The following is a 25,540-nucleotide window of genomic DNA, read 5'->3' on the forward strand; positions in this document are numbered from 1 at the left end:
TTGAGTTCTCCAGAATTAATTCATGATGTGCACAGTGGAGGCAGATTCAGGGGCGGGGATTCCCAGTCTTTTTATCTTGTGGTTTTATCTTGTGGATTCAATTATAATTACTCTATGTCTGTTAATGCTTTCCAATAAGGTTTGGGATCTGGAAAACTTTGCAGCAAAGTTCAGCCATCTTGCTGGTGATGTGAAGGTCTAATCTATTCCATCTTCCATGTGATAGCCTTTCAAATGCTTGAAGATAACTAACTACCCACTAGCAGCTCAAACTCAGCATGTTCATCTTTCTTTCAAAACCTGTTCCTTCTGTAGACATCCCTCTTTTTGTCAGTGCCAAGCTTAGTATTCTATATTCAAAAATAGTATAATTATCTTTTACTCTTCTCTCACCTTTAATACTGCATCAGTTAATAAATCTTGTTGAATATATTTCAGCTATTTTTCTCATATCCATCTCTTTTCTTTTCTATTTCCAATCTAATATAGAGCCTCACTGCAGCCCATTTAGCCTATTGAAATAGTCCTCCAATTCATCCTAATACCAATGAAAGACTAATTCCTTATGCATTTTGCATTTCCCTGCCTTAGAATCTTCAGTGGTTCAGTGGTTCCCATTTACATAGAAAAGAAAAAAGTCACTAGCCTGACATTCAATCTACTGTATATTTCCAGTCTTATTTCATACTAATTTGCTTCACATATACTACAGTATAGCCAAATTGTCCATGCTATCTAAAGTACCTAAAATGAATGTTGCACCACCACCTCCCCAACCTTTATGTTTAATTCTAATCCTTTTAAATAACAGTACAAATTCCAAATCTTCCAGGAAGTATTCTCTGAACTCTGCTTCGCCCTTCCATAGAACTTTATTTCCCCTGTCCCTTAAGACTTCTATGTATTTTTTAAAAGTAGTTATCTGTGTATGGATGAATGAACCAATGGGGAAAAAAGCATTTATTAAGCACTACTTGCAAAATCCTGTGCTAAGCAATGGTGATACAAAAAATAAAATAGAAAACTAGGAAGGACAGGCAAAGAAGGATACAAAAGACAGTCCCTGCTCTCAAGGAGCTCACATTCTAATGGCAGAGACAACACATATAGTAAGTTTCAGCCTTAAATTAGATGGAAAAAGTCTCATGACCCTTAGGATACAGTGGCAAAATAGATGGCAATGCACTTAGTAATAATATTTATTCTTTATTGTCATTTAGATTGATAAAATCATCAGTTTCTAATGTTGAGCAATTTGACAGTGCCAACAACTGTGGTGGCAAAAACCTTCTTTTCCTGTTCTTCAGGAGTTTTGCAAAAGCAATTGAAAGGCTTATCTCCACTAGTGTTGCTTCCTGGGATGATGGCTCTGGGGCCTGAGCTTAAAGCAAGGCCAGTGGTCTAGGTCTTGCTGTGGGGCTCAGTGTCCTGGGCTATCTCTTTTAGGGTCCAAGGAAGGTGGTAGTCAAGGTAGTCGTGTTGGTTTTAATTGTCTGGCACTTGCTATTTCCTGTCTCTCCTTCAGGATATTTTTGCTGCTTCAGCTAGGCAGGTTTGTCTACCCTAGAGGTCAAGTAATTGGTAAGAATGGTTAGCCCCTTCTTCATAGGAGTTGCTTCTGTGGATAAGGGCTTTGGGTAGCATAAATCTCATCTTCCAACTAGACTGAAAGCTACATGAAGGCTGGGACTATATCTTAGGTAAATTTTGACTTTCACCAAAAGTTTGGTATAGTGCTATACACATAACAAATGGTTATTAAATGTTCGTTGAGGTGAATTGTTCTGCAGAGTAGACTTCAGTTCTTTTAAGGGTTCTGAATTCATTTGATATAATAGTTGATACCTTCGAAATAACAGAAGCTCTTGATATCCCAAGGAAGAACTTGATTCTGTGAATTTTTTTTCTAGAATATCCTAATAATTGAATTTTCCATAGATTATAATAAAACCTAGGAAATTTGAATAATACGTAATTATCTAATATTTTAGTAAACTCATTCAGTTACATGATCTCAGTGAAGGAAGAAAAATTTCATAAAATTTTCAAACATTATGGGTTAAGTAGCTTTTATATGCTGATTCACTTGTCTTAAATCACAAAAAATCTTCAATCTATAAGAAAGCATAAGACATTCTACTATCTATAGCTTTTGTTACTTATTTCAGAGGGGATCCCATAGCTGTAGTCCAATCTAAACATATGTAACACAGAATATCTTTGGCAAAAAGACTTTCTAAATACCCAAAAGCAGATGGAAGCATTCTTTCTTCTCATTTAAGAATCCAATAACAATCACAGATCCTGCATCCAAAGGCAAGGATGATTCACCATATTATACTTTGAGAAAGTGTAGCCTTAATATCTGCTTCCTGCTATTCACCTGGTCACTATTTCAAAATTTCATCTATATAGTAGCATCAATTTTTGATAGATACCAAGAACTAGGTCACACATATGAGATGTAATATAAGATATATCTAGCTATATAAAGCAATTTAATGTCAGTGACTTTCTCATTATTGTATATCTTACTTTTTATCCAAACTATTTTTGTTATGCCTTAGAATTTAAACTTATAAAATCATCTTAACACATTCTTGGTCATGAATTTTTGTTCTGAGGCCATTTTGTAATACTCTGGAACAGCAAACAACAAAAGGCAGTTAAGCATAAATATTAATATATGACAGACAGTCTCCCAAGACTTGTCAAATCTGATTACCACTACCCACTTCTGATGATTCATGCAAAAAGCAGAGTAGTGTAGTATGAAGAACACTGGATCTCGAGTCAGAGGACCTGAATTCAAATGCCAACTCTGTCACTTATTATCTATATGACTATGAACAAGTCACTTTCTGGTGCACATGCAAAAAACGCATGAACTAAATGATATGACTTCTAAAACCCCTTTTATTCTTAAATCTATGATCCTATGATACTACCAAAAGGACCCTGGAAAACATCTTGAGACATTACAAAGTCCTGAGTGGGAAACTAACAATAGATGGTATTTTTATCACTACCAGTACTTGAAGATAAGAATTCAGAGGAGACAGGAAAAAATGGAAAGTGAGCAGCTAATTAGGTAGATGATGTCAAAGAATGACATTTGGATTTCAGGACCAGAGTTTAAGATACAAGAATAATGAAAGAATCTTGGTCATGATTACAGTATCTCTGAGTACCAAGAATATATTATCCTAGAGAATTACAGACCTGATCAAGAGGATTTTTTTTTTTGCTTTTTTTTGGTGAGGCAATCAGGGTTAAGTCACTTGTCCGGGGTCACACAGCTAGTAGGTGCCAAGTGTCTCAGGTGAGATTTGAACTCAGGTCCTTTTGTCTTCAAGGTTGCAGCTCTATCCACTGCGCCACCTAGCTGCCCCAGATCAAGAGGATTTTAAACTGAACTGAGACAGGGGTAAAACCACGCATTAAGACTTGCTAAGCAATGTATCATAGAGAACAGTAGATATGATGCAGCAAGGATTGCTGTGGAAAGGACCATTAATTCAAAGGAGACAATACTTGAGAGCCAACAATAAAATTCATGACCTCAGATGTCTATTCACAAACATACAAAGGAATGAATAAAGGATAACACAGAGAACTTAAAAATGTCAATTTAATCTAACTGGATATCAGTGAAACTTAGTAAGAACAGAATAATGACTAGAATATCTACAGAAAGGTACTCCTTATTGAAAAAGTTCCCATTAAATAAGAATGGTAGTAAAATAGGATTACACATCAAGAAGATACTTTCATTGAAGAAATCTAGGAAGTCCACACAGAATAATCAGCTAAGAGAGGCCGAGCAACTACCTATGCTCTAAACATCTGCTGTTATTCTCTTCACTCTCATTCTAGGGATTGGAGACAGACTGCAAATGTACCAAGATGGGAGCTGGTATGATCATTCTAGGGTTTTTGAAGGATGGGGAAGACATGGGCAGGTTTGTAGACATCAAGGAAGAAGCCAGTACATACAGTGTGGGACCTTACCTCAAGGACTTTAAATTGTATTGAAGGAAAAGAACAGGTATACAGGTGTAGGAAGCCAAACCATTCTGTCTCCAATCCCTGGAATACACTCCTCCTCCATCTCTGGTCTTCAAAATCCTTATCCTCTCAAAAGCTTCAGTTTAATAAGTACCATCCCTTCCATGAAGTTTTAGTAAAACCCATTCTTCTTCTTTTTCCTCCTTTCGCCTTCATCCTTGTCAGAATTTCCTGTATACTTTCTCTATATTTCTCTTCTTCTGGATATTTTGTCTCCTCTAGGTTTTCGTGACACCGTTCTCTCTTTATTTTCCATTACTTTTTGACCATTAATTCTCAGTCTCTCTTGCTAGAGGTTAGCAACCACGTCACGTCCACTGAAAACAAGTGACCCCAGGGTTTGTCCTGGGCCCTTTTCATATTCTCCCTTTATAGTACCTCACTTGTTGATCTTATTAGCTCTCATGGGTTCAACTATCAGCTCTATTCAGGTTATTCCCAGTTCAATATAGCTAGTCCTAGTTTTTTTCCTGAGCTCCAGTCCCCCAACACCAACTGTCTTTTAAACATAGTGAATTAGATGTTCAATAGGTATCTCAAACTCAACATGTCTAAAGAAGAACTCACTATCATTACCCCCAACTCATTCCCCCTTCCAAACGTCCAAATTACTTTCAAGGGTACCACCATTCTTCAAGTCTCCTAGGTTATAATCTAAATATCATCTTCAACATAGTACTTAACTCATATTCACCCCACATATCCAAACTGTTGTCATTTCTACCTTCATAACTTTTCTCACATATGTCCATTTGTCTCCACTCACACACCAGCACTATGGTATAGGCCCTCATCACCTCATGTCTGAGATATAACAGCCTTCTCATTGGTCGGCTTGTCTCAAGTCTCTTCCTCATTTAATTTATCTCTACTCAGCTGCCAAAGTGATTTTCCTAAAGTGCAGGTCTGCCTGTGTCCTCCAGTTGCTACCTATAATCTACAATAACCTCAAATATTCTGTTTGGGGCACCTAAGTGGAGCATTGGATAGAACACTGGCCCTGGAGTCAGGAGGACCTGAGTTCAAATCCAACCTCAGACACTTGCCACTTACTAGCTGTGTGACCCTGGGCAAGTCACTTAACCCCAATTGCCTTGCCAAAGTAAAATAAAATAAATATCCTGTTTGGCATTTAAAGCCCTTCACTACCTGTCCCTTTCTTGCCTTTTTGGTCTTTATACACTTTACTCCTCACCAAGTATTACATGGTCCAGCTATACTGGCCTACTTGATATTTCTCATACACTAGGCTTCGGCCCACATCTCAGTGCCTTTTCACTGACTGTCTTCAATGTTTCTAATGCTTTCCTTCTTTACCTCTGCCTCCTGGCTTCCCTGCCTGCCTTCCTGCAAAATTCAGTTGAAATTTGACATTCTACAAGATGCCTTTCCTGGTGTTATTCCCCTACTCTCTCCCCCATGATAGTGCTTTGCCTCTGATATATTAAGATATAAATATATCCTTTTGTGATATGTATATATATGTACGTGTGTACACACACACACACACACATAAATGTATACGTGTGTGTGTGTGTGTGTGTGTGTGTGTGTGTGTATGTTTTAATGTTATCTCACCCATTAGAATTGTGAACTCTGAGAACAGGGGCTGTGTTTTTGCCTTTCTTTGTAACCTCAGCCAGTGCCTGCCACATAATGAGTGCTTAATAAATACTTGTTGACTGACTGACTGTAAAATCAACATGGGACCAACTCAAATATATGTATTTTGCTCTCTGCCCCACTGCATAAAAAGGTAGTAGTTGCTTTGTTTTGATTGAGAGTAAGTGAAACAACTTAGATAAAACCCAAGAAAAAAGCTATATTCCAAAAATAAAGCCTTTCCCACTCCAGTGATTTAGTAATGCCCTTTCATAAAAGGTATTGGGGTTAATTTTTTTTTAAAGTACATTATTTCCTAACAATGTGATTCCAGCATCAACACAGTTTTGCCAAACAACAACAAATTGTGAGTTTCGTGAGGACAGAGACTCTCTTTTGCCTCTTTTTGTATCTTCAGCACTTAGCATGGTGTCTGGCACATAGTATTCAGTATGGGTGCTTTAAAAAATTTTTACTAATTGGTTGACTGATTTTATTTGCTTGTTCACAAGCAGATGTTCTGAGATTTGGTGGCTTCTAGCACCTACACTACACAAAACTGAGCTAGAATAGTTATATTATAGCAGAGAAAGTTTTTCTTTCAAACAAAATTTGTATACAAACCAAGATTTTATAATGCACATTTTACTCTGCACTTTGGCAATGTCAATCCAGAATGATAGAAAATATGTCTATAAGAGCAGAAGTTAACCTGAACTACTATACATTTGGATTTCCCCATTTTCTTAAGGAAAAAGTAAAATCATCTTCCATTATGGTAGTTAATTTGAAATTCTCTTCAGAACAAATATGGAAACAAGTTTAAGAACTTTCTTTCCATTTAAATTTATATGGAAAGAGTTTTGTTATTCTAGGTTCTGTACTTTTGTGAATGCTGTATACACTTCCTGCCCAGAATGCTCTCCTCCAAATTATGGTAGAGTAGCACAGTTTGATACAGGGATTACAACATTAGACCATGAGTCAGAAAATCTAAGTTCCAGTCCTGTCTGGTAGTATCAGTTGTGTGAAGTTAAGCCATCACTTCATTTTGTTGAGCTTCAATTTCTTCATCTGGAAAATAGAGACAGCAATAGGCTATTCCTGATAGAAAGTGCACAGTATCCTAAGACTCTTCTCAACAATCTTTACAGTTTTGCACAATCTGTGGCCCATAGGCACCCCAAAGGATTTCAGGAGGTTTTGAAAAATGCAGAGGATGTTTTCCTCTACATTTCTCATATGCCACTCAAAATCTTTTGGCGTGCCACAGTTGTGCAGGCCTGGTCTAGACTGATCACAAGTCTATATACTAATATATACTAATACATGTTAGCATAGTATTAGTATGTTATACTAATTTATATACTAATATATAATTAGTATATTATACTAATCACTTACTCTAGTACATCCAAATACAATTTATACATTATCATGTATTCCAACAGTTTCATATTTGTCTCATATTTGTTACAAGTTCAAGAGCAAAGATAATAGCCATTTCTTTTGTTTCTCCTTTCCCCTCCCCCTGCTCACATGATACACAAAGTGGTAGAAATATTTCATTACTCCAATCCTAGCCAAAAAGATTTCACATTAGACTCCTAATTTTAAAAAAAATTTTTGATTTACTCTCACATCCCATATATTTCAATGAAATAATGTCTTATCTTCTCTCTTAAGCAAATGTCTGTAGATAAGCAAAACTCAGCTTCAAAAACGTATTTTCCGTATAAAAAAGGAAATTTCAATTGTCCAAAAAAGCTCTGAAAAAGAAAATGTTACTATACACTCAATTGGGTATGGAAATCTACCTAACCCTACAGGATAACAGGGTGGAAGGGGACAAGAGGGGGAAATGATAGAAGGGTGGCCAGATTGGGGGAGGGGGTAATCAGAAGCAAATACTTCTGAGGAGGGACAGGGCCAAAAGTGAGAATAGAATAAACAGGGGGTGGGACAGGATGAAGGGAAATACAGTTAGTTTTTCACAACATGACTACTATTGAAGTATTTTGCATGACTACATTTGTATAACCTTTATCGAGTTGCTTGCCTTCTCAATGAGGGTGGGTGGGGAGGGAGGAAGGGAGAGAATTTGGAACCCAAAGTTTTAAAAACAAATGTTAAAAATTGTTTTTACATGCAACTGGGAAACGAGATATACAGGCAATGGGATATAGAAATCTATCCTACCCTACAAGAAAATAGAAGGGGAAGGGGATAAGAGAAGAAGGGTGACAGAAGGGAGGGCAGATTAGGAGAAGGGGTATTCAGAATGCATGCCATCTTGGGGTGGGAGTTGGGGAGAGATATGGAGAAAATATGGAACTCAAAATCTTGGAGTGAATGTTGAAAACTAAAAATAAATATTTAAATTAAAAAAAAAAAAAAAGAAAATGTTACTCCATAATTGACATTATTTTTTGCAGTTCTCATTGTGAACTTGTATGACTCACAAGGCAGTGAGGTGGTGCAGTAGATAGAGTGCCAGACCTGGAGTCAGGAAGACTCATCTTCTAGAGCTCAAATTGGGCCTCAGAAACTTACTAGCTGTGTGACCCTAGGAAAATCACTTAACCCTGTTTGCCTCAGTTTCCTCATCTGTAAAATGAGCTGGAGAAGGAAATGGCAAATCACTACAGAATCTCTACCAAGAAACCCCAAATGAGGTCATGAAGAGTCAGACACGACTGAAAAGAAATGAACAACAAATTTTAATCATTCATTTAAATGTTATTCTCTTTCTATTAGAGTTTGTACCTAATGATATCTACACAGTAACTATCTTACCAAATTAAAATTTAGTGCATATGATTTGACAAAGAAAATTCATCTTGCAAAATCTTGCTAAAAATATGCTTTCCTTTCCCCTAGTTTGGACCATCTTGGAATATCCACATACATAACGAATACAAGTATCACTAAAGTCTCTTCCGAGTGTGAGATTCAATTATTTTAAATGGTTATTAATATCAATGTGCAGCTTTTAGAAGTATTGGTAAAAAAAAGAAATTGAAACATTAAGTTATTATATTTAAGATGCACAAAACACAGTCTTTATTTGCTTCTATATTTCTCCCCTTTGACTACTGTTTACTCCCAATTGAGAAGAAATGCCCTATGTTCACCATAATCACAAGAGTGTCATTTTTATATTCTCTTACAATCAGTGTTAAAATACTCATGGGAGAAAAAAAAATAAGGAACTGTATAAGTACAAGTAATATTGTAATAAAATAGTAAAATATTCAAACCCCCAAAATTCAAACTCAGGTAAGTTTTACTAAAATGTATCATGTCTACATATTAGCCAAAAATTCTTTCTAGGCTAAAGTAATTTTAATATCACAACAGTCTCCAATTCTTTATTTTATTGAGTTTCCAATTGAGACTCAAATCTCAATTACATAGTTTCTGTAATCACCAGATAATACAATTTAATGAATACTAATTTTTTTTATTAAAATATAATTAGTTTCATGTAAGGGATCACTGTTTTTTTAAATGCCACTCTAGATCCCATTCAATCACATGCAAGTAAGTATAATCTCTGTGTGACCAACAGAAAACCAAGAAGAGAATACTATTAGTGTTCATGCATAAAATGCACATATTAACTGATGTGTCATTTTTTTCTATATGCATCTATTCAAAAATGTTTCAGGCATCTTGAAAAACAGACATAGAGGACAAATCATTCTTTCCCTTTTGGACAAATAAATCCAGCACTGATATATAAAAAACCCCAAGATTGGCTTATCTGCATTTCAGCAGCTTTAAGATTCTATTTGTTGTTACAATAACAACAATAAAATATTATATAGCACTTTAAGGTTTGCAAAGTGCTTTACACTTTGAGGTCATTTGATTCTCACAACAGCCCTGTGAGGTAGGAGCTATTATGATCTTCATTTTTCATATTAGGAAACTATGACTTAGAGAGGTTAAATGACTTATTCAGGGTTATACAGCTGATAAGTGGTAAAGGCAGGATTTGAATTCAGACCTTCCTGATTTCAAGTCCAGCATTTTATCTACTGTACCATCTACCATATTTTTGTATTTTTCCTAAACACAACCTCAAATCACACTTTAACTCATTAAAAAGGAAAAATATAAATACTTACCCAGCATACGAATGTACAATGCAGTTTGATCAGAACTATCATAGGAAATTGCTCCACGTCTCTGAAAAACAAACAAAAAACCCCACTCTTAATACACATTAATACACATATCAGAATTTAGCATGTATATGAAACAATGGGATGGTGCTGTTATTGTTTAGGAAATTGATAAGAATATAGTGGATTCAGGTCAATATGTTTCTGTTGATAGGAACAGTATTGAAGATTATTTGGAGAAACTTCAAGGTAGTTTCTTTTTGTATCTTCAACTCAAAAAATACTTATTAAGTTCCTATTATGTATAAGGAATTATACACATTCTAGAAAAAACAAAAGAGAGGAAGGGAGGAAGAGAAGGAAGAAAGAAGGAAAAGGGGAAGGGAGAGAGAGAGAGGAGGAGGAGACAATATAATCCCTGTACCTTCAAGTTTATGATCTATCAAGGAGGATGGAACATGTATAATAAACTGATCTAAGGGGAGATACAAAAATGTATAAGCCTTATTTTCAAGAGTTTATAATGGAGACAAGCACATGAAAAGTAAAAAAAAAATTAATACAAAATAATATATGGTTAAATGAGTAACAAAGTATGGCAAGGGTTGTCAGGAAAGTCCCCACTGAGAAGAAGGATTTAGAGAAACATCATGAAGCCTGCTATATCAGATGACCTGGCTAAACCGGAATACAAATTATTCTACTTATTTATTTAAACCTGAGCATATCTAAATCTTAATTTCTTCATCTATGAGAGTAATTATTACACCATTTACTTCATAGCACTGTTACAAGGAAGATGCTATATAAATTTTAAAGAGCTATAAAAAATAGTTATTATGAATAAAATGAGCATGGAAGGATGAGCAACATTTAGGAGAGCAGCTTAGTTAGGTATAACAGAAAATAAAGAGAAATATACAAGACATGTTTGAGGACAGCAAAACAGCCTAAACCAAAAGTTAGGCTTTTGGTCAGGTTGAAAAGGAACTTAAATGTGACAATAAGGATTAAACCTGTAAGCAACACGTTAAATTTGTTGAGTTATTTTTAGTAAGGGGATAATATATTTCTTTTAAATTCTTCTTGTACTAAAGTAAAACCTTACCAAATAATTAATTTGGACAACATACAGTCTAATTGATTAAAAGTCTAAAACACCCTTTTTTTAAAAAAAAGTACAATTTTATTACTTAACCTATATTAGGAAGACAGTTACCAAGTCTTTCAGAAAATCTACTTTAGCCATTTAGAAAAAATATACTATGTCCATTGAATGTAAACATAAAACTTATTTCAAATTACGTTTTCAAGTTTACAAAGTGCTTTCTTTATTATAACCCTGAGAAACATGCAATTCAAGTTCCCATTCACATTTTGTGAACCAGAAAGCTGAGCCTCAACGAAGTTCAGTGAGCTGTGCATGATCATCCCGCACTAATAAGTGCCTGAAGCGTGACAGCCGATCAGCTCTGCTGTCTCCAACTCTGGTAGCACTCTTTCCATTATGCCTCGCTCCCTCTCCAACAAATTTTTAAAAACACAATACTTAATTTTCTGAAGATGTGACGGTTTTTTTCTTCTAAAGAAAGCTAAAATTTAATTATTTACATGGATTTCATTATGATTTATTTACCCAGCAAAACGTTTTCATTATACTTCAATGGCTCTGTGATATCAGTGACGGTGCTCCTTCAAATGATGCAGAACATATTTCATCAATCACCTCATCTTACATAACACTTGCCTATGTCCCCTGTAAATTCTCAACAGGGAGTCAAACCAATGTATCACAGCCCTTCTTCAAGTTATGCTAAGAATGGAGCACATGGGCTATCCAGTAACTTACTCCTTGTTCTCAATATTAGTAAATACAATGCCCAGCATAGTAGTTGCTTATTACTTGCATTGATCGCACAAAGGCATTCTTTATCCATTTTTTTTCTTCTGTGTGGACAGTTCAATTGAACTCCTTTGAAAAATTATAGGTATATAAGCCTCATGAGGGAGGCTCTGCAAACTTCCAGAACTTGATTTAATCAGCACAATAAACTCCAACGGCTCCCTATTATTTCCATTGTCAATTATGAAATTCTGGGACATTTAAAGCTATCATAAACTGACCCCTTCTTTCTTTTCTAATCTTGCTCCACTTGACTTTCCTCTACACTCTATGACACAAGTACATGGTCTGCTAACTATTTTTTGCACACCATACTTTATCTCCTGACTTTGCATCTTTGCACTGGCTGTCCCCCATGCCTGCAATACTTTCCCTCTGGACCACTGCCTCCTCATTTCTCTACCACCCTTCAAGATTCATCTCAGATCCTATCTTCTACAAGAGGCCTTTCCCAGTCCCTATCTCTCCTCACCTCTAAGATTACAAACCAGCTACTGAATGTAGATAGTTTACATTTTTCTTTGTAACCCCAGTGCTTACCAGAGTGCCTAACACATATAAACACTTAATAAATGCTTGGGGACTAATGACTGACATCTGTAAACAACATTTGGAGGACCTCATTATCTAGGGAATTCTTATTCTATTTGCATAGGATATCATAAAGGTGGCAAATACTTTTGGCAAGCATTTATCTCCCTGTCTTATAAACTGATTGGTGTTAATCAGAAGTTAATAGCTATATACATATTTATATTTTAAAAGAAATTTTGTGTGATTTTTTTTTTAAAAAAGCAAATTCATGGAAGATAACTTTAATTTAGAGGATAGTGGTGTGATGAATAGAGCACTGGGCTTGGAATCATGAAAACCTGAGTTCAAATCTGACCTTAGACAGTTAAAAATTATGTGACCCTGGGCAAGTAATTTAACCTCGCTGTCTCAGTTTCCTCATCTGTAAAATAAAGATAATAATAGCACCTACCTCACAGGGTTGTTATGAGGATCAAATGAGGTTGACAACGTGAAATACTCTGCAAATATTAAAGAGCTATATAAATGATATCTATTATTATAAGATGGCTTTTTTTTCCTTTACTGAACCAAATATATTTCAACAGTTGTACAATAAGTGCAGGAGGATCTCGTTCTCTACACAATTGTGGTGATATGGTTTGCCATCAATATTGCTTATTAAATGCTACCTATTCTTTCTTATACCTTCGTTGAGGATGCCTTCAATGTGTGTATATATTATTCTCATTAAAACTTTATAGTGCAGAGAAAGGAAGCATATAAGTTAATAGTCTCTAATATTCTCTTGGTCACTTTTGGAGGGTACAATAAAATCCAAGTCCCCACCCCCCAAATATTTGGTATTCTTTCTTCTTTTATATGACCTATAAATCAATCACATTCACAGCATTATTCTTCATTCTCCTCCCCATGTCCAGTTTTGTGTTGAAGTCAAAGTATTCAAATATATACAATGTGCATACACCCTCAATATTAAGTTTACATATTGATTTGAATCATATATGTAACAAGCATAAATATATGCTTATTTACTCTTGAAAGTGGAATTGCATTCCTCATTGAATTCTCTACCCTCATCCTCGGCAATAAATGTTGGACTACAAACTGCAATTATTTTCATAGTACTCCTCCAGTAAATGTCAATCATGAAAGTATTCTGGTTTCATTTATGATAAGAATGCAGAGATTGATATGATTTAGTTCCTCTGGCATTATTACTTTTATTTAATCCCTGGAAAATTCTCTCCTGTTGACAATGTCAACAATTAAGGTAATATTTGTCTATGCTGTAGAGAAGGTGTGATTCTTTACGCCCTCTGTCCACTTTCTGCCACAGTCACTAGTACAGTGGAAGGCACCTCACGGGCCTCAGGGCCACTTTAAACTCTTTACTGCTGGATTGTAACAGCCAAAGAATTCATCACCACACTGAGTAGATTGGTCCTCAGAAAGCAGACAGCACGTTTTGGAGACTTTCCAACAGGGCATAACTTGTCAGACCCTGAGTGCAGTTTCTGAGGACCCAGGATCACCTTCCATACAATGAAGACTGGAGTATGGCTTGGTGAAAAGCAGTTTAGCAGAAAGAAAAGGACAACAGATTTAAAGTCAGGAAGACCTTGGTTCAAACCCTATCTTTGACACTTATTAGTTATATATGATCACAGCCAAGTTGCTTTCTATTAGTCCGTTTCCTAGTTTGACAGATTTAAAACATGAAAGGAACTCAAAGACCATCTATTCCAACCTCATTTTACAGATGAGGAAACCAAGGTTCAAGTTAGTGACTTGTCTAGAGTCACAAAGGTGGTAAATAGCAGAACTGACATCCAAACCAAGGTTCCCTGCCTACAAAGTCAGTGCTCTTGCCACTGAAACTAGTTTGAAATCCACCTAATTGTACACTCCTGTCTAGTCCACATCTCCATCCTGCCCACAAGGATATCATGAGACTTTTTCAATGGCTTGATGAAATTCAGGTCTGTTGCACTGAAATCTAACCTATCAGTCTAACCTTTTCAAAGGAAATAAGCTAAGTCTGGCATGACCTAGTCTTAACTAACCTGCTACAGCTTCTCAAGCATCACCATTTTCCTTTCTAAATGCTCACAAACTATTCCTTTGACACCACATTTTAGAATTTGACATTACATTAATTTATAAAACTTTAATTCTAAACTTTGAATTAAAATAATCTGAAGAAAAATACATGGCTGTGTAAAAACAGCATTGGCTTATGCAAGAACAAAGAGACTCGAGTCTTCTTCCTGGCTCTGGAAATAGATTAGCTATGACCACCAGTTCAAGTCACAAACTCTTCATGTTTTAGTTTCCTTATCTACAAAATTAAGATATGAGACCATGTAACTTCTAGATACCTTCCCATCTTTAAAAGAATACAATTTCCACATCTTCTATAAATTATATATACAATTCTGTATTCTGTGCAAATAAAATTATATTCTAAAACTACATAACAATTCTTTTTAAGTTTATGTATGTCTAAGCAGACCACTTTTTGGTGCTTATAAATTGTAACTAAAATTGATCCCACTTCAAAATAGAGGTTCATATGCTGACAAATAAGATACAGTATGGGGGGCCAACCAGTCTTTTTCTATGGACTAGTATTCTTTCTGGTTTGATTTTGAAAATCAATGGTCAAATTGAAGTGTGTTCTGTTCTTCATGATGAACTTAATAAAATGACTTTTCCCACTTAATATACTTTTTATTACATATTTTGAAAGTCTAAAAAGGCTTGAGATAAAATATGCCTGTTACCTAGCATAAGTGTGCTTACTTTCTACAATTTCCATAGCTAATGTGTTCAATTTGAAAGTTAAAAAATTCTATTTCTTTTAGGTCTCCAAGTAAAAGAATTTCTTTCTGTCAAATTAAGCTAAAAAAGAAAAACATAAATTTATGTACTATAACCATATTGGTTAAAAATGATCAATTTCCTTATTAATTTAAATCTACTAAAAATCCACAAGAGAATCCTACAGGTATGTTTCCTGGTAAATTTGAGTTAATTTATTCTCAAGCAAAAAACCTGGCATCAATTGGTGCTAAAAAGCACTGACTGACAAGAGGTTCCCCCACCCCTCACCCTGTGCTTCCTGTTTAACCTGCAGAAAATGAATAGGTCATACAACTCAATTTAATAATACCATTATAGGTCATATGAAGAAATGCTCTAAATCATGACTGATTAAATTAAATTAACTCTGAGGTACCAACACTCAACTAACTAGACTGGCTAATATGACAGAAAAGGAAACTGATAAATGTTGGAAAAGATGTGGTAAAATTGGGACACTAATGTATGGTTGGTGGTGTTTTGAACTGATCCAACCGTTCTGGAGAATTTGGAACTATGCCCAAAGGGCAATCAAACTGTGCATACCCTTTGATCCAGCAATACCACCACCAGGTCTGTATCCCAAAGAGATCATAAAAAAGGGAAAAGGACCCACAGGTACAAAAATATTTCTAGCAGCTCTTTTTGTAGTGGCAAAGAATTGGAAAATGAGGGGATGCCCATCAATTGGGGAATGGCTGAACAACCTGTGGTATATGAATGTAATCCAATGCTATCGTCCTATAAAAAATGATGAGCAGGTGGATTTCGGAAAGACTTACATGAATTGATGCCGAGTGAAGTGAGCAAAACCAGGGGAACATTACACACATTAATAGTAACACTGTGCAATGATCCACTATGACTGACTTGGCTCTTCTCAGTAAAACAATGATCCAAGACAACTCCAGAAGACTCATGATGGAGAATGCTGTCCACATCCAGAAAAGGAAATATGGAGTCTGAATGCAGATGGAAGCACACTGTTTTCACTTTTTTGTTAGGGGAGGGGTTGTGGTTTTTCCCTTTTGTTCTGTTTTTTCTTTCACAATGTGACTAATGTAGAAATATGTTTCCATGATTGCACATTTATAGACTATATCATCAGACTGCTTGCTCTCTTGGGGAGGAAGGGAGAAAAATATGGAACTCAAAATCTTATAAAAATGAATGTTGAAAACTACATGTAATTGAAAAAAATAAAATACTATTAAAAAAAAAACAGACAAACACAAAACCAGGGGAAAAAATATCATTATAGGGAAAACCCTATGATGCATGATAGTACAAAATATTGATTTCTATGAGCCAAATCAGAATAAGGAGACCATCAAATAGTGAAATGACATATGCTATAAATCAACTTCCATTAAGCCTCTAATATCCAACAAATTACTAGGTTTTGAGGAAAACATTTAGCTTCTGGAATGAGAGTATAAAATATAATTAATTTTTTTTCTTTTGGTTATGCTGAAATGTCATTTTAATGTACTAACAATCTGGAATGTTCTAATAGTAGCTCACTGTCAAATCTTGCTGATTGCTGGACACAAGTCAGTTCTTATATACAGCTAAAATAAAGAACAGGATTATAGTCAAATATACTTAATATGAACTTTGAGTTAAAAGTCAAAATCTCCAGTTCTTATTAAAAACTCATTTTCAGCTATGCAATGTATAAAGCAATACTATCCCAACATAAGTCATTAAGTGAATCATAAAACATAAAATTAATTTATATAGATATACAAAGACATAATAAATGATATTATCTCAAATGAAATAAAAATTTATGAAATCAATCTGAAGGGAAAAAATCCCAAAACAACTAAGCTTCAAAACTATTTCAATGTTTTAGCTGCAGGATCTTGAATAATGCCACCAGTTGCATCTATTAGCATAAACAATTACATGCTAATCCTTTAAACCTTCCCATTTTCATAACAAGATATCCTAAAAGTACTAATTTTGAAAAATCCCTCCAGATAATTAATTTGTAACTCTGCAAGTCAGAAATTTCTATCTAATAATCAAGTTATAGTATAAAGACTGTGTAGTAAATATTTGGTTACAAAGGGTTGTTATAGCTACTGATTTTTTTGTTAAAAAGTTAATATAAAAATAGAAGTGCATTTTTTGGGAAAAATTGTAAAGTAAAATTATAATCAAACTCCATGACAATTACCAATTATAAAACACTGAGCTCTTATCCACCTTTCCACCTCATCAGTGAATGGAAATAACTAAGAGGCTTCCACTCGTGACTTTCTAATTTAGCCATCCTGGGAACAGCTTGTAAAGCAAGCTAGTATAGGTCAAAACATGGGCGAGGCTGAGCTAATCAGAAACTACTGACAGCTACAGAGAAAACAAGCTACACTGCAGGTTCCCAAAGCGACTCCCTTTGAGTGCTTTGTAATATTATCACACCAACACTCTTACCCCCCCTTTCTGGAGTCAGGACAAATCAACCCCCTATCGGTACAGTTTTTTATCAAAAGAAAGTATAATAAAATTTATTTTGCCCCATATTCTTAAGTATGTGATTTTTAACTGGATTAAAGTTAAACTTTTCAAAACAGAATACAATTTTTAAAAATACTGACACTATTTTCAAACAGTTTTCACATGTGTGCATATAAAGTTGATTTTAATACACAATATACATAAAAATGTGTACTCCACTTTTTTTTTTTCAATTTAACGTTCCTAAAAAGTTTTAGGTAAACAGAAACACTCTGAAAGAACACTGAAGTGAATCTTTTTATAAAATTCGTTCATTCATTCAACAAGCACTTATCAAATATTTACTACTAAAACTTGCAGTGGGAGGGTACTAGTAAGAGCACTGGCATGGATCAGGAAAGGCCTCATGGCAGGAGGTGACATTGAGCAGAACTTTGGAAAAAACTAGAGATTTCAGACAGCAGAGGTGAGGAGGGCATTCCAGGTATAAGGGACAGCCTATAAAAAGGCATGGAAATAGGAGAAGAAATGTTATGTGTGAGTAACAGCACAAGGGCCAGTCTGGCTGGACTAAGGAGCGTGTGAAGGAGAACATATGAGGCTGGGAAAGTCAGTTGGAACCAGCCTGTGAAACAGTTTAAATGTCAAGTAGAGGAGTTTGCATTTAAGTTAGATCACCTAATCCAAACTCCTTACTTCACAAATGAGGAGACTGAGGCCCAGAGGCCCATGGTTACAAATCTGTAAACAGAGCTGGCATGTGAACATAAAATGTAAGACTTTTGTCTGGACTCTCAGCCCTCAACCTGGACCAGTATCTTTTCTGTTCTATCCTTCCAAGACTGATTTGTCCCCCCACCCCAAACAATGTAAAATTAACTCAAACTTGAAATATTACTCTTTTTGGACTAATAATAGCTTAACAAAAATGCCTATTCTCAAACAGTCTCTATACTTGATTCAAAAGGTCTAAGTTTTATAGACTAGAAAGTCATTTAAAAATAGCTATACTTCCTTTCTGTTAACATTAATTTGATCTTTACTCAATAACTTAGCAAGCTTTAAAAAGGGAATGATACTAAATTAAATCAATAAAATAATGCTTCAAATTTAAAACTACAAGGTTTCTTTATTTAAAATGTACCCATTTTTATATTAATAGATTAAAAAATGACATCTCAAAGAACAATATGTCACATGATGAAAAGTATCAAATTTTGTTCTGAAAAAGCATACACAGCATTTATAGTGTTCTTTAAACATTAAAATTTTAAAACTCTTGAAACCAGCAAAACATAAACTAATGCTGGTTTTATAAATTTAAGTCAAATCTATCAGATCTGATAACAACTGCAGTAGAGGTTGAAAGAAAATTTTGAATACAACCAGAAAAATCTTAAAATATTATAATCACTGAAGATATTTCAAATGAACAGTTTCTGACTCTAGATGGCTATCGGTTAAAATGCATTAATCTCTTTCAACAGCCTGGTATTAAGGTTCGAGGCCAGCAAAACAGAATTATTTCATTCCTTCTATTAAAAAAACAATTTTCCAGATTCTATAAATTTTTAAAATTTAAATGGATTGAAGAAAAGGCAAAGACTATAAGGAATGAGGTATGTGTTTGGGCAGAAATACTTTTATTAGGACATCTGATTATTATAAGAAATAATAAAATTGCATCTACATTCCATCTAGAAGACAAAAACTTTTTAGATGAAAACCAATCACCAATATAGTTTTCATTCACTGGATATGTATAAAGATATACCCAAGTCTGAAATGTCAATTTCATAGTAAGAATTATTTAATTAGAGGGCCTAATATAGAAGTTGAGATGAAAAAGGAAAGCAAGGGTCAAGTTTTTAAGTCAAACAAAAATAAACTCTGTCCTTAGAAAGGACAAAGTTTATAGTTTATACCTGAAATATATTTTGGTCTCTGTTATTTAAATAGCTTCTTCCTCCATTAGAAAATGAAATTTCTTTGGTTACAAAAATACATATTTGATGTATTTGATGTAGAATAATTATTAACTCAGTCCCTCAAAAAGTCCTTTATAAAGTTTTAAGAATAAATTTGCTTAAAAACAACTAAAAAGGGCAAGTAGCAATTTTATGACTGCCCGACACTAATTTAAAATCTAATGAATGCTGTGGAATAAATACTAAGATAAAGTATGAGAAACCCATTAGTTTATTCTATCATATTTATATGACATTAATTTTTAAATCCTGAAAAATAATTATGGCCTACCTTAGAGGTAATCCACTTGATAAGAACCAAAGCCAAACACCAGATCAATGTAATTCCCATTGGATCACCCAAAACACTTCAGCATAATCTTTTTTTTTTTTTTAACCTAGCCAGTACTGAAAGCTATCTAAATCTGTTAAATAAGAAGTGATCCTGTGGCAGAAGGCAAAGGGGCACTGACTGCCTTGAACCTCAAGCAGCTGCTTTAATGCAATCATCACCTGACTTCTTTGGGAATGCACCACCCTGAAGGTCTCATTACAGAACACTTGCTAAACACCATAATACTAGGTAGGGGGTAGAAAAAGTTAGGCAACAATGAAAAATAAGGGGCTCTGGGGGGGAAAGTAAAGCAGGGACTAAATTCAGTGGTGCTTACCTAATAGTTTAGCAAAGCAAGGATGAAAAATTATGCCCAATTCAGTCAGCTTAATATTTATAAAACAAACTGCAATTAAATAAAATAAATATCTTAGTGACAATCGAATGTCTGAAGGAGTTAAAATAGCTTGGTTGAAAAATCTGTGAGCTTCCCCAAAATTTTGCTGAATAGAGACAATTTCACCAGCTATTTCCACATATACCAGCATCAAGCTGATGATATTATTGGTAAGGAACATACTTAACCTAAAATTATCACCTTAGACTTTTTTATAAACTATTAAGACATGTACTGATGACCTACCTAATTTCTATTAGTTATAACTATAATGATCTTTAAGAATGTGCATTTTGCAGTAATTTCAAAGAACATATTAGAAAACTGTATACAGTCCACTAAGTTCTTAATAGCCCATATATAATAAAAATGTACTTATTTAGACTAAAGGTAAAAGGAAGCCAACCCGAATTACTGAAAATCTCAAACAGCAGCAATGGATACACATACACACACACAAAACACTTTTAAGATTTGCAAAGCATTTTGTGTTTGATTATCACAACAACTTTGTAAAGTAATAGTTATTACCATTTTTAAGATGAAGAAACTGGGGCCTAGAGACATTATAAAAATATTAAGAACCAGAGATAGGATTTGATCCAAGTCTTACTTTAAAAGCGTCTAGCATTCTCTAAGGCTGCCTCTCAGGAGTATATTTCTGTGGAATCATAAAAAATATTATTAAACACATGCAGTTTTATCATTTTAGTAACACCAGTAATTTAGTATTTCAGTATGGATTTGGTGTTAGAAGGCTTGGGTTCAAATCCTGGTTCTATCTGTGACCTTGGACTATTCGTTTCCTCATTTGTAAAATGTATATAATGAAATTTGGTGTTAAGGTCCCTTCCAAGTCTAAACTCTTTACTTACTCTAAAGGTTCTTTAAAACTGTCTTGGGTCAATCATATGTGTGCTAAAACATGGTTATTTTATTCTTTATTAGGCTCAAAGAAAATAAACAATAAATTTGTAACCACATTTCCATTTACTGCAAAATGTCCTGCATATGTGTGTTTGGAGAGGAGAGGGGGAAACAACATTTTCTACATCTATATAAATATATATGTCTGTTTATTTTACTTTGCATCAATTGATATGGTTTTCCATGTTTCTTCTGTGTTTGATGTTTCTTAAAAGTACAGTAATATGCCATTATTCATAGTTTAGCCATTCCCCTAGGGATGGACATCTACTTGGTTTACAATTTTTTGCTACCACAAAAATTGCTGCTATAAATATTTTGGTATATATGGAGCCTTTCTTATCAATGACCTCCTTAGGGTATTTATCTAGTAGTAGAATTCTGCACCAAAGGGAAAAAATATTTAATTACTTTATTTACATAATTCCAAATTGTTTACTATAGTGGCTACATTAATTCACAGTTTGCTCAACAATGCATTAAATGTAGCTGTTTTCCCAAAGCCCCTCTAGAATTTGTAGTTTGGCCAACTTTGTCAATTTGATGGGATGAAGTTGTACCTCAGAGTCGTTTTCATTTGCACTTCTCTAATTATAAGTGATGTAGGTTATCCTTCATAAAGTTGCTAATAGTTTGCTATTCTCTTGAGAACTGTTTATTCCTATGCTTTGACTGCTTCTTTACTGAGCAATGGCCTTTGGATCTAATATTTGTTAGTTTTCCACACATGCTGGATATCAATCCCTTACCTGTGAAATCTCACATACAAAGCTATTTTTTCTATTCAACTGCTTTTTTCAACTGCTTTTTATCATATGTGAATTTTGTTTATTCAAAAGCTCTTGAACTTCATGTAATCAAAATTACCTATTTATCTTTTGCAATTGCCCTCTATTCCTTGTTTGGTTAAGAATTCATCTCCTAATCTACTTACTAAGATACACACAGGAACTATTTGAATACAATTATGAAACACTACTCAAATATAGATCCAAATAATTAAATAAATATGACATACAATTAAATCAATTTATTCATTGAAGACATAGCAATCACACTACACAAGGATTATTTTATAGTTAGGAAAAAAATTAAAAATTCATCTAGAGGAACAAAAAGTTAAGAATCTCAAAGGAAATAATGAAAAAATGTCGGAAGGAAGGGGTCTTAGCAGCACTGGATTTCAAAATATATTCCAAAACAGTAATTATTTGATTTGGTCACTGATTAAGAAACAGAGGTCAATCAGTGGAACAGGTTTGTAACATAAAGAAGCAAATAAACAGAGTAGTCAAATGTTGAACAAACCCAATGACCCCAGGTATGGGTTAAGGGCTCACTATCCAACAAAAATTTCTGAGAAAACTGTCAAGTAATCAGGAAAAAGTGAGGTTTAAACCAACACTTCACACCATATACCACAATAAGTTCTAATTGGACATGCGACAGCTACAAAATGCCACACTGTGAATAAATTAGATGAATAAGGAAGAAATAGGGGAAGAGTATATGTCTAAAGAGGTATAAGGAACATCAACATGAGATAAAATAGGACGATTCTGAGTACATAAAATTAAAAGTTTTTGTGAAAACAAAGCCAAATTAAAAGTGAAACATTAACCAGGGGGAAAAAAATCTTTGCAACAAATTTCTCTGATTTCTGGTCTCCTTTACAAGACATATAAGGAAATGATTCAAATTTATAAAAATATAGGCTATTCTCTAACTGATAAATGGTGAAAGGTTATGAACAGGCCAGTTTTCAAAGGAAGAACTAAAAACTATCAATAGCTACATGAAAAAAACACTCCAAATCATTAATAATTAGTGGAATGCAAATTAAAGCAACTCTGAGGTTTTACCTCAGACCTATCAGTCTGGAAAAGTTGACCAAAAAAAGGGAAATGTCAAATGCTAGAGGAGCTGTGGGAAAATTGGCACATGGATGCACTGTTGTTGTAGCTATGAATTACTAGCCATTCTGGAAAGTAATTTGGAACTTTGCCCTAAAAGTTATAAATAAATTATGATATATGAATGTACAGTAGGAAATAAAGAAGGGGATAGTTTCAGAGAAACCTAAGAAGGAGTTGTATGAAATGATGCAGAGGGAAGTGACCAGATCCTAGAAAAATAATTTATACAATAGCATTCATTATTAAGACAAACCACAATGAAAGTCTTAAACCTCTGATCAGTTAACACAATGACCAACTATGATAACAGAGGACCCATGACAAATTATTACTCACCACCTGACAACAGAAGCGATAGATTCAATATGTGGAATGAGATACACACACACATTTCAGATAGAACCAAAAGGGGATTTGTTTTGACTTTATATATGTTTAAAGGTTTTGTTTTTTTCTTTTTATCTTTGTCAAGGAGGAGAAAAGAAAATAAAAACTTGTTAACTGAAAAATAAAATGTAAATAAAAGAATTCATCTCCTAGATATCTTTTTTAATTTATGTGAGATATGGTGTAAGATCTTGGTCTAAGCCTAATTTCTGCCAGATAGCTTTCTAGTTTTCCCAAGCAGTGATCAGAGTTCTTTCCTAAGTAATTTATGTTTTCCAGTTTAATTAACATTGGGTTATTTTATCCACTATGTCAAATTCTCTTATCTAATCTGTTATATTGATCTTTTCTATTTTAACTAATGCCAAATGATTTTGATGACTATTGTTTTATAATGTAGTTTAAGATAGAGAAGTAATAGTCCCCCTTCATTCCTATCTTTTCATTTTTTTCCCCTTGATATTCAAGTTGTATCATTTCTCCAAAGGAATTCTGTTACTATTTTCTCAACTTTTTTCAAGTATCCTTTTGGTAGTTGGATTGGCATAACATTTAATCTGCCTCAAACTTTCATGTAACAGTGAAAAAAGTCAATGCCCTGAGATGTTAACACAGGTAGTAGACAGAAGAGCCAGAATTCAAAGCCACTCTGAGACAAGTACTACTGGTATGTAGCACATTTTTTAGCTGAAGAATCTGAGGTTCAGATAATGACTTGCCCATGCTGACAGAGCTAGTAAATTTTAGCCATGGGATTTGAACCCAGGTCCAGCAGTTTAGCCACTATGTAACAATATTCGTAAGTCATCCATGAGTCATAATATTCCTTCATTCTCTTTCTGATAGTTTACAAATTAGCTTATACTTTAAAACTAGGTAGTTTTTTTGTTCCAAAGTCCCTCCATCTGACAAGGAGATAAAGTGCTGGTGGCTGAGACATTATGAGGGTTCTATTCATCTCCTGTTTGATGATTATTTACAGTATTCAAATTTCTTTAATAAACAGTGACAGTCAAAATATGTTTGATCATTTCCCATTATTCATAGTTGACAGAATGTTTAAACTATGGTGTCTTTTCAAGTTGATATTTATTATTTACTTTGACCTTTGCTCTAAGCAATCAATGATATGACTGTACACAAACTGGTAATTTTAAAATGATATTACATCTATAATCAATCATCTATCAAGATACAATAAACTTAATTTTCTATGCTATCTGTTGCTCACAACATCAAACACCTGCAGACTCTCTTACTGAATAAGTACATATGCACAAGACTTATAAGTGATCTATAAGCCTTTGGTTTCTTCCATTTCTTTCCCATTTTCTGCCATTGTTTCTCATATACACTTTTGCTTGGAAGTCACCAAGTATTCAAGTTTATATTGACAAACTTAAGAATCCTGTCAATAACGTGGAAATATGTTTTACATGATTGCACATGTATAACCAACCTATACCAGATTGCTTGCCGTCTTGGGGAAGGGGGAAAGAAGAGAGGGAGAAAAGGAGAGAGAATATTTTGGAACTCAAAATCTTTTGAAGAAAATAAATGTTGAAAACTATCTCTACATGTAATTGGGAAAAATAAAATTTCATTTAAGGAAAAAAAGGTAATCTCGTTAAGTTCTTGAGAAAAATAATAAGTGCTTAGTAAGTGCTTGCTTAATGATTAACTTTTAATAGAATTGCACTATTTTTTCATTCTCTGCAATAGATGGGCACATAGGCTGAATCTTCATGCACACACAACTTATGAGCATCCTCTATTTATTCAAATAACTTTGTATATATTTTGCATTTATTTATCTATGTTCATTTTGTATTTAGTATACCTAGCACCCAGCACAGTGCCTTGAACTGAACTTTTTTTGATTCAACAATTCAATTTATCAAGCACCTAGTATATGCAAAGCAAAGCGGTACAGATACTAAATCAAACTGCATAGTCAATTGTCCTCAAGGAGCTTTCATTCTATAGAGGAGAGGGTGAGAGGGAGAAAAGAGATCAGGAAAGGAATTGTACAGTTGTGTAGGGT

The 25,540-nt window shown here is 34.2% G+C and overlaps 1 protein-coding gene across 3 annotated transcripts in view; it reads right to left on the reverse strand.

Moving 5' to 3' along the window:
- The window catches only part of LOC114054211 (high affinity cAMP-specific 3',5'-cyclic phosphodiesterase 7A), a 141,220-nt gene that overhangs the window by 59,056 nt on the left and 56,624 nt on the right, over positions 1 to 25,540 (reverse strand). For 2 of the 3 annotated variants that reach the window (XM_027877382.1, XM_027877380.1), the window contains exon 2: positions 9,804 to 9,864. In XM_027877382.1, coding sequence (XP_027733183.1) covers positions 9,804 to 9,864 — 61 coding nt within the window. Of the gene's footprint in view, positions 1 to 9,803; positions 9,865 to 19,827; positions 19,902 to 25,540 lie in introns of those variants that run through there. The other variant, XM_027877381.1, reaches the window with a different exon arrangement.

The sequence above is a fragment of the Vombatus ursinus genome, unplaced genomic scaffold (assembly GCF_900497805.2).
Source record: "Vombatus ursinus unplaced genomic scaffold, bare-nosed wombat genome assembly UNPS02014812.1, whole genome shotgun sequence".
In the NCBI taxonomy this organism is placed as follows: Eukaryota; Metazoa; Chordata; class Mammalia; order Diprotodontia; family Vombatidae; genus Vombatus; species Vombatus ursinus.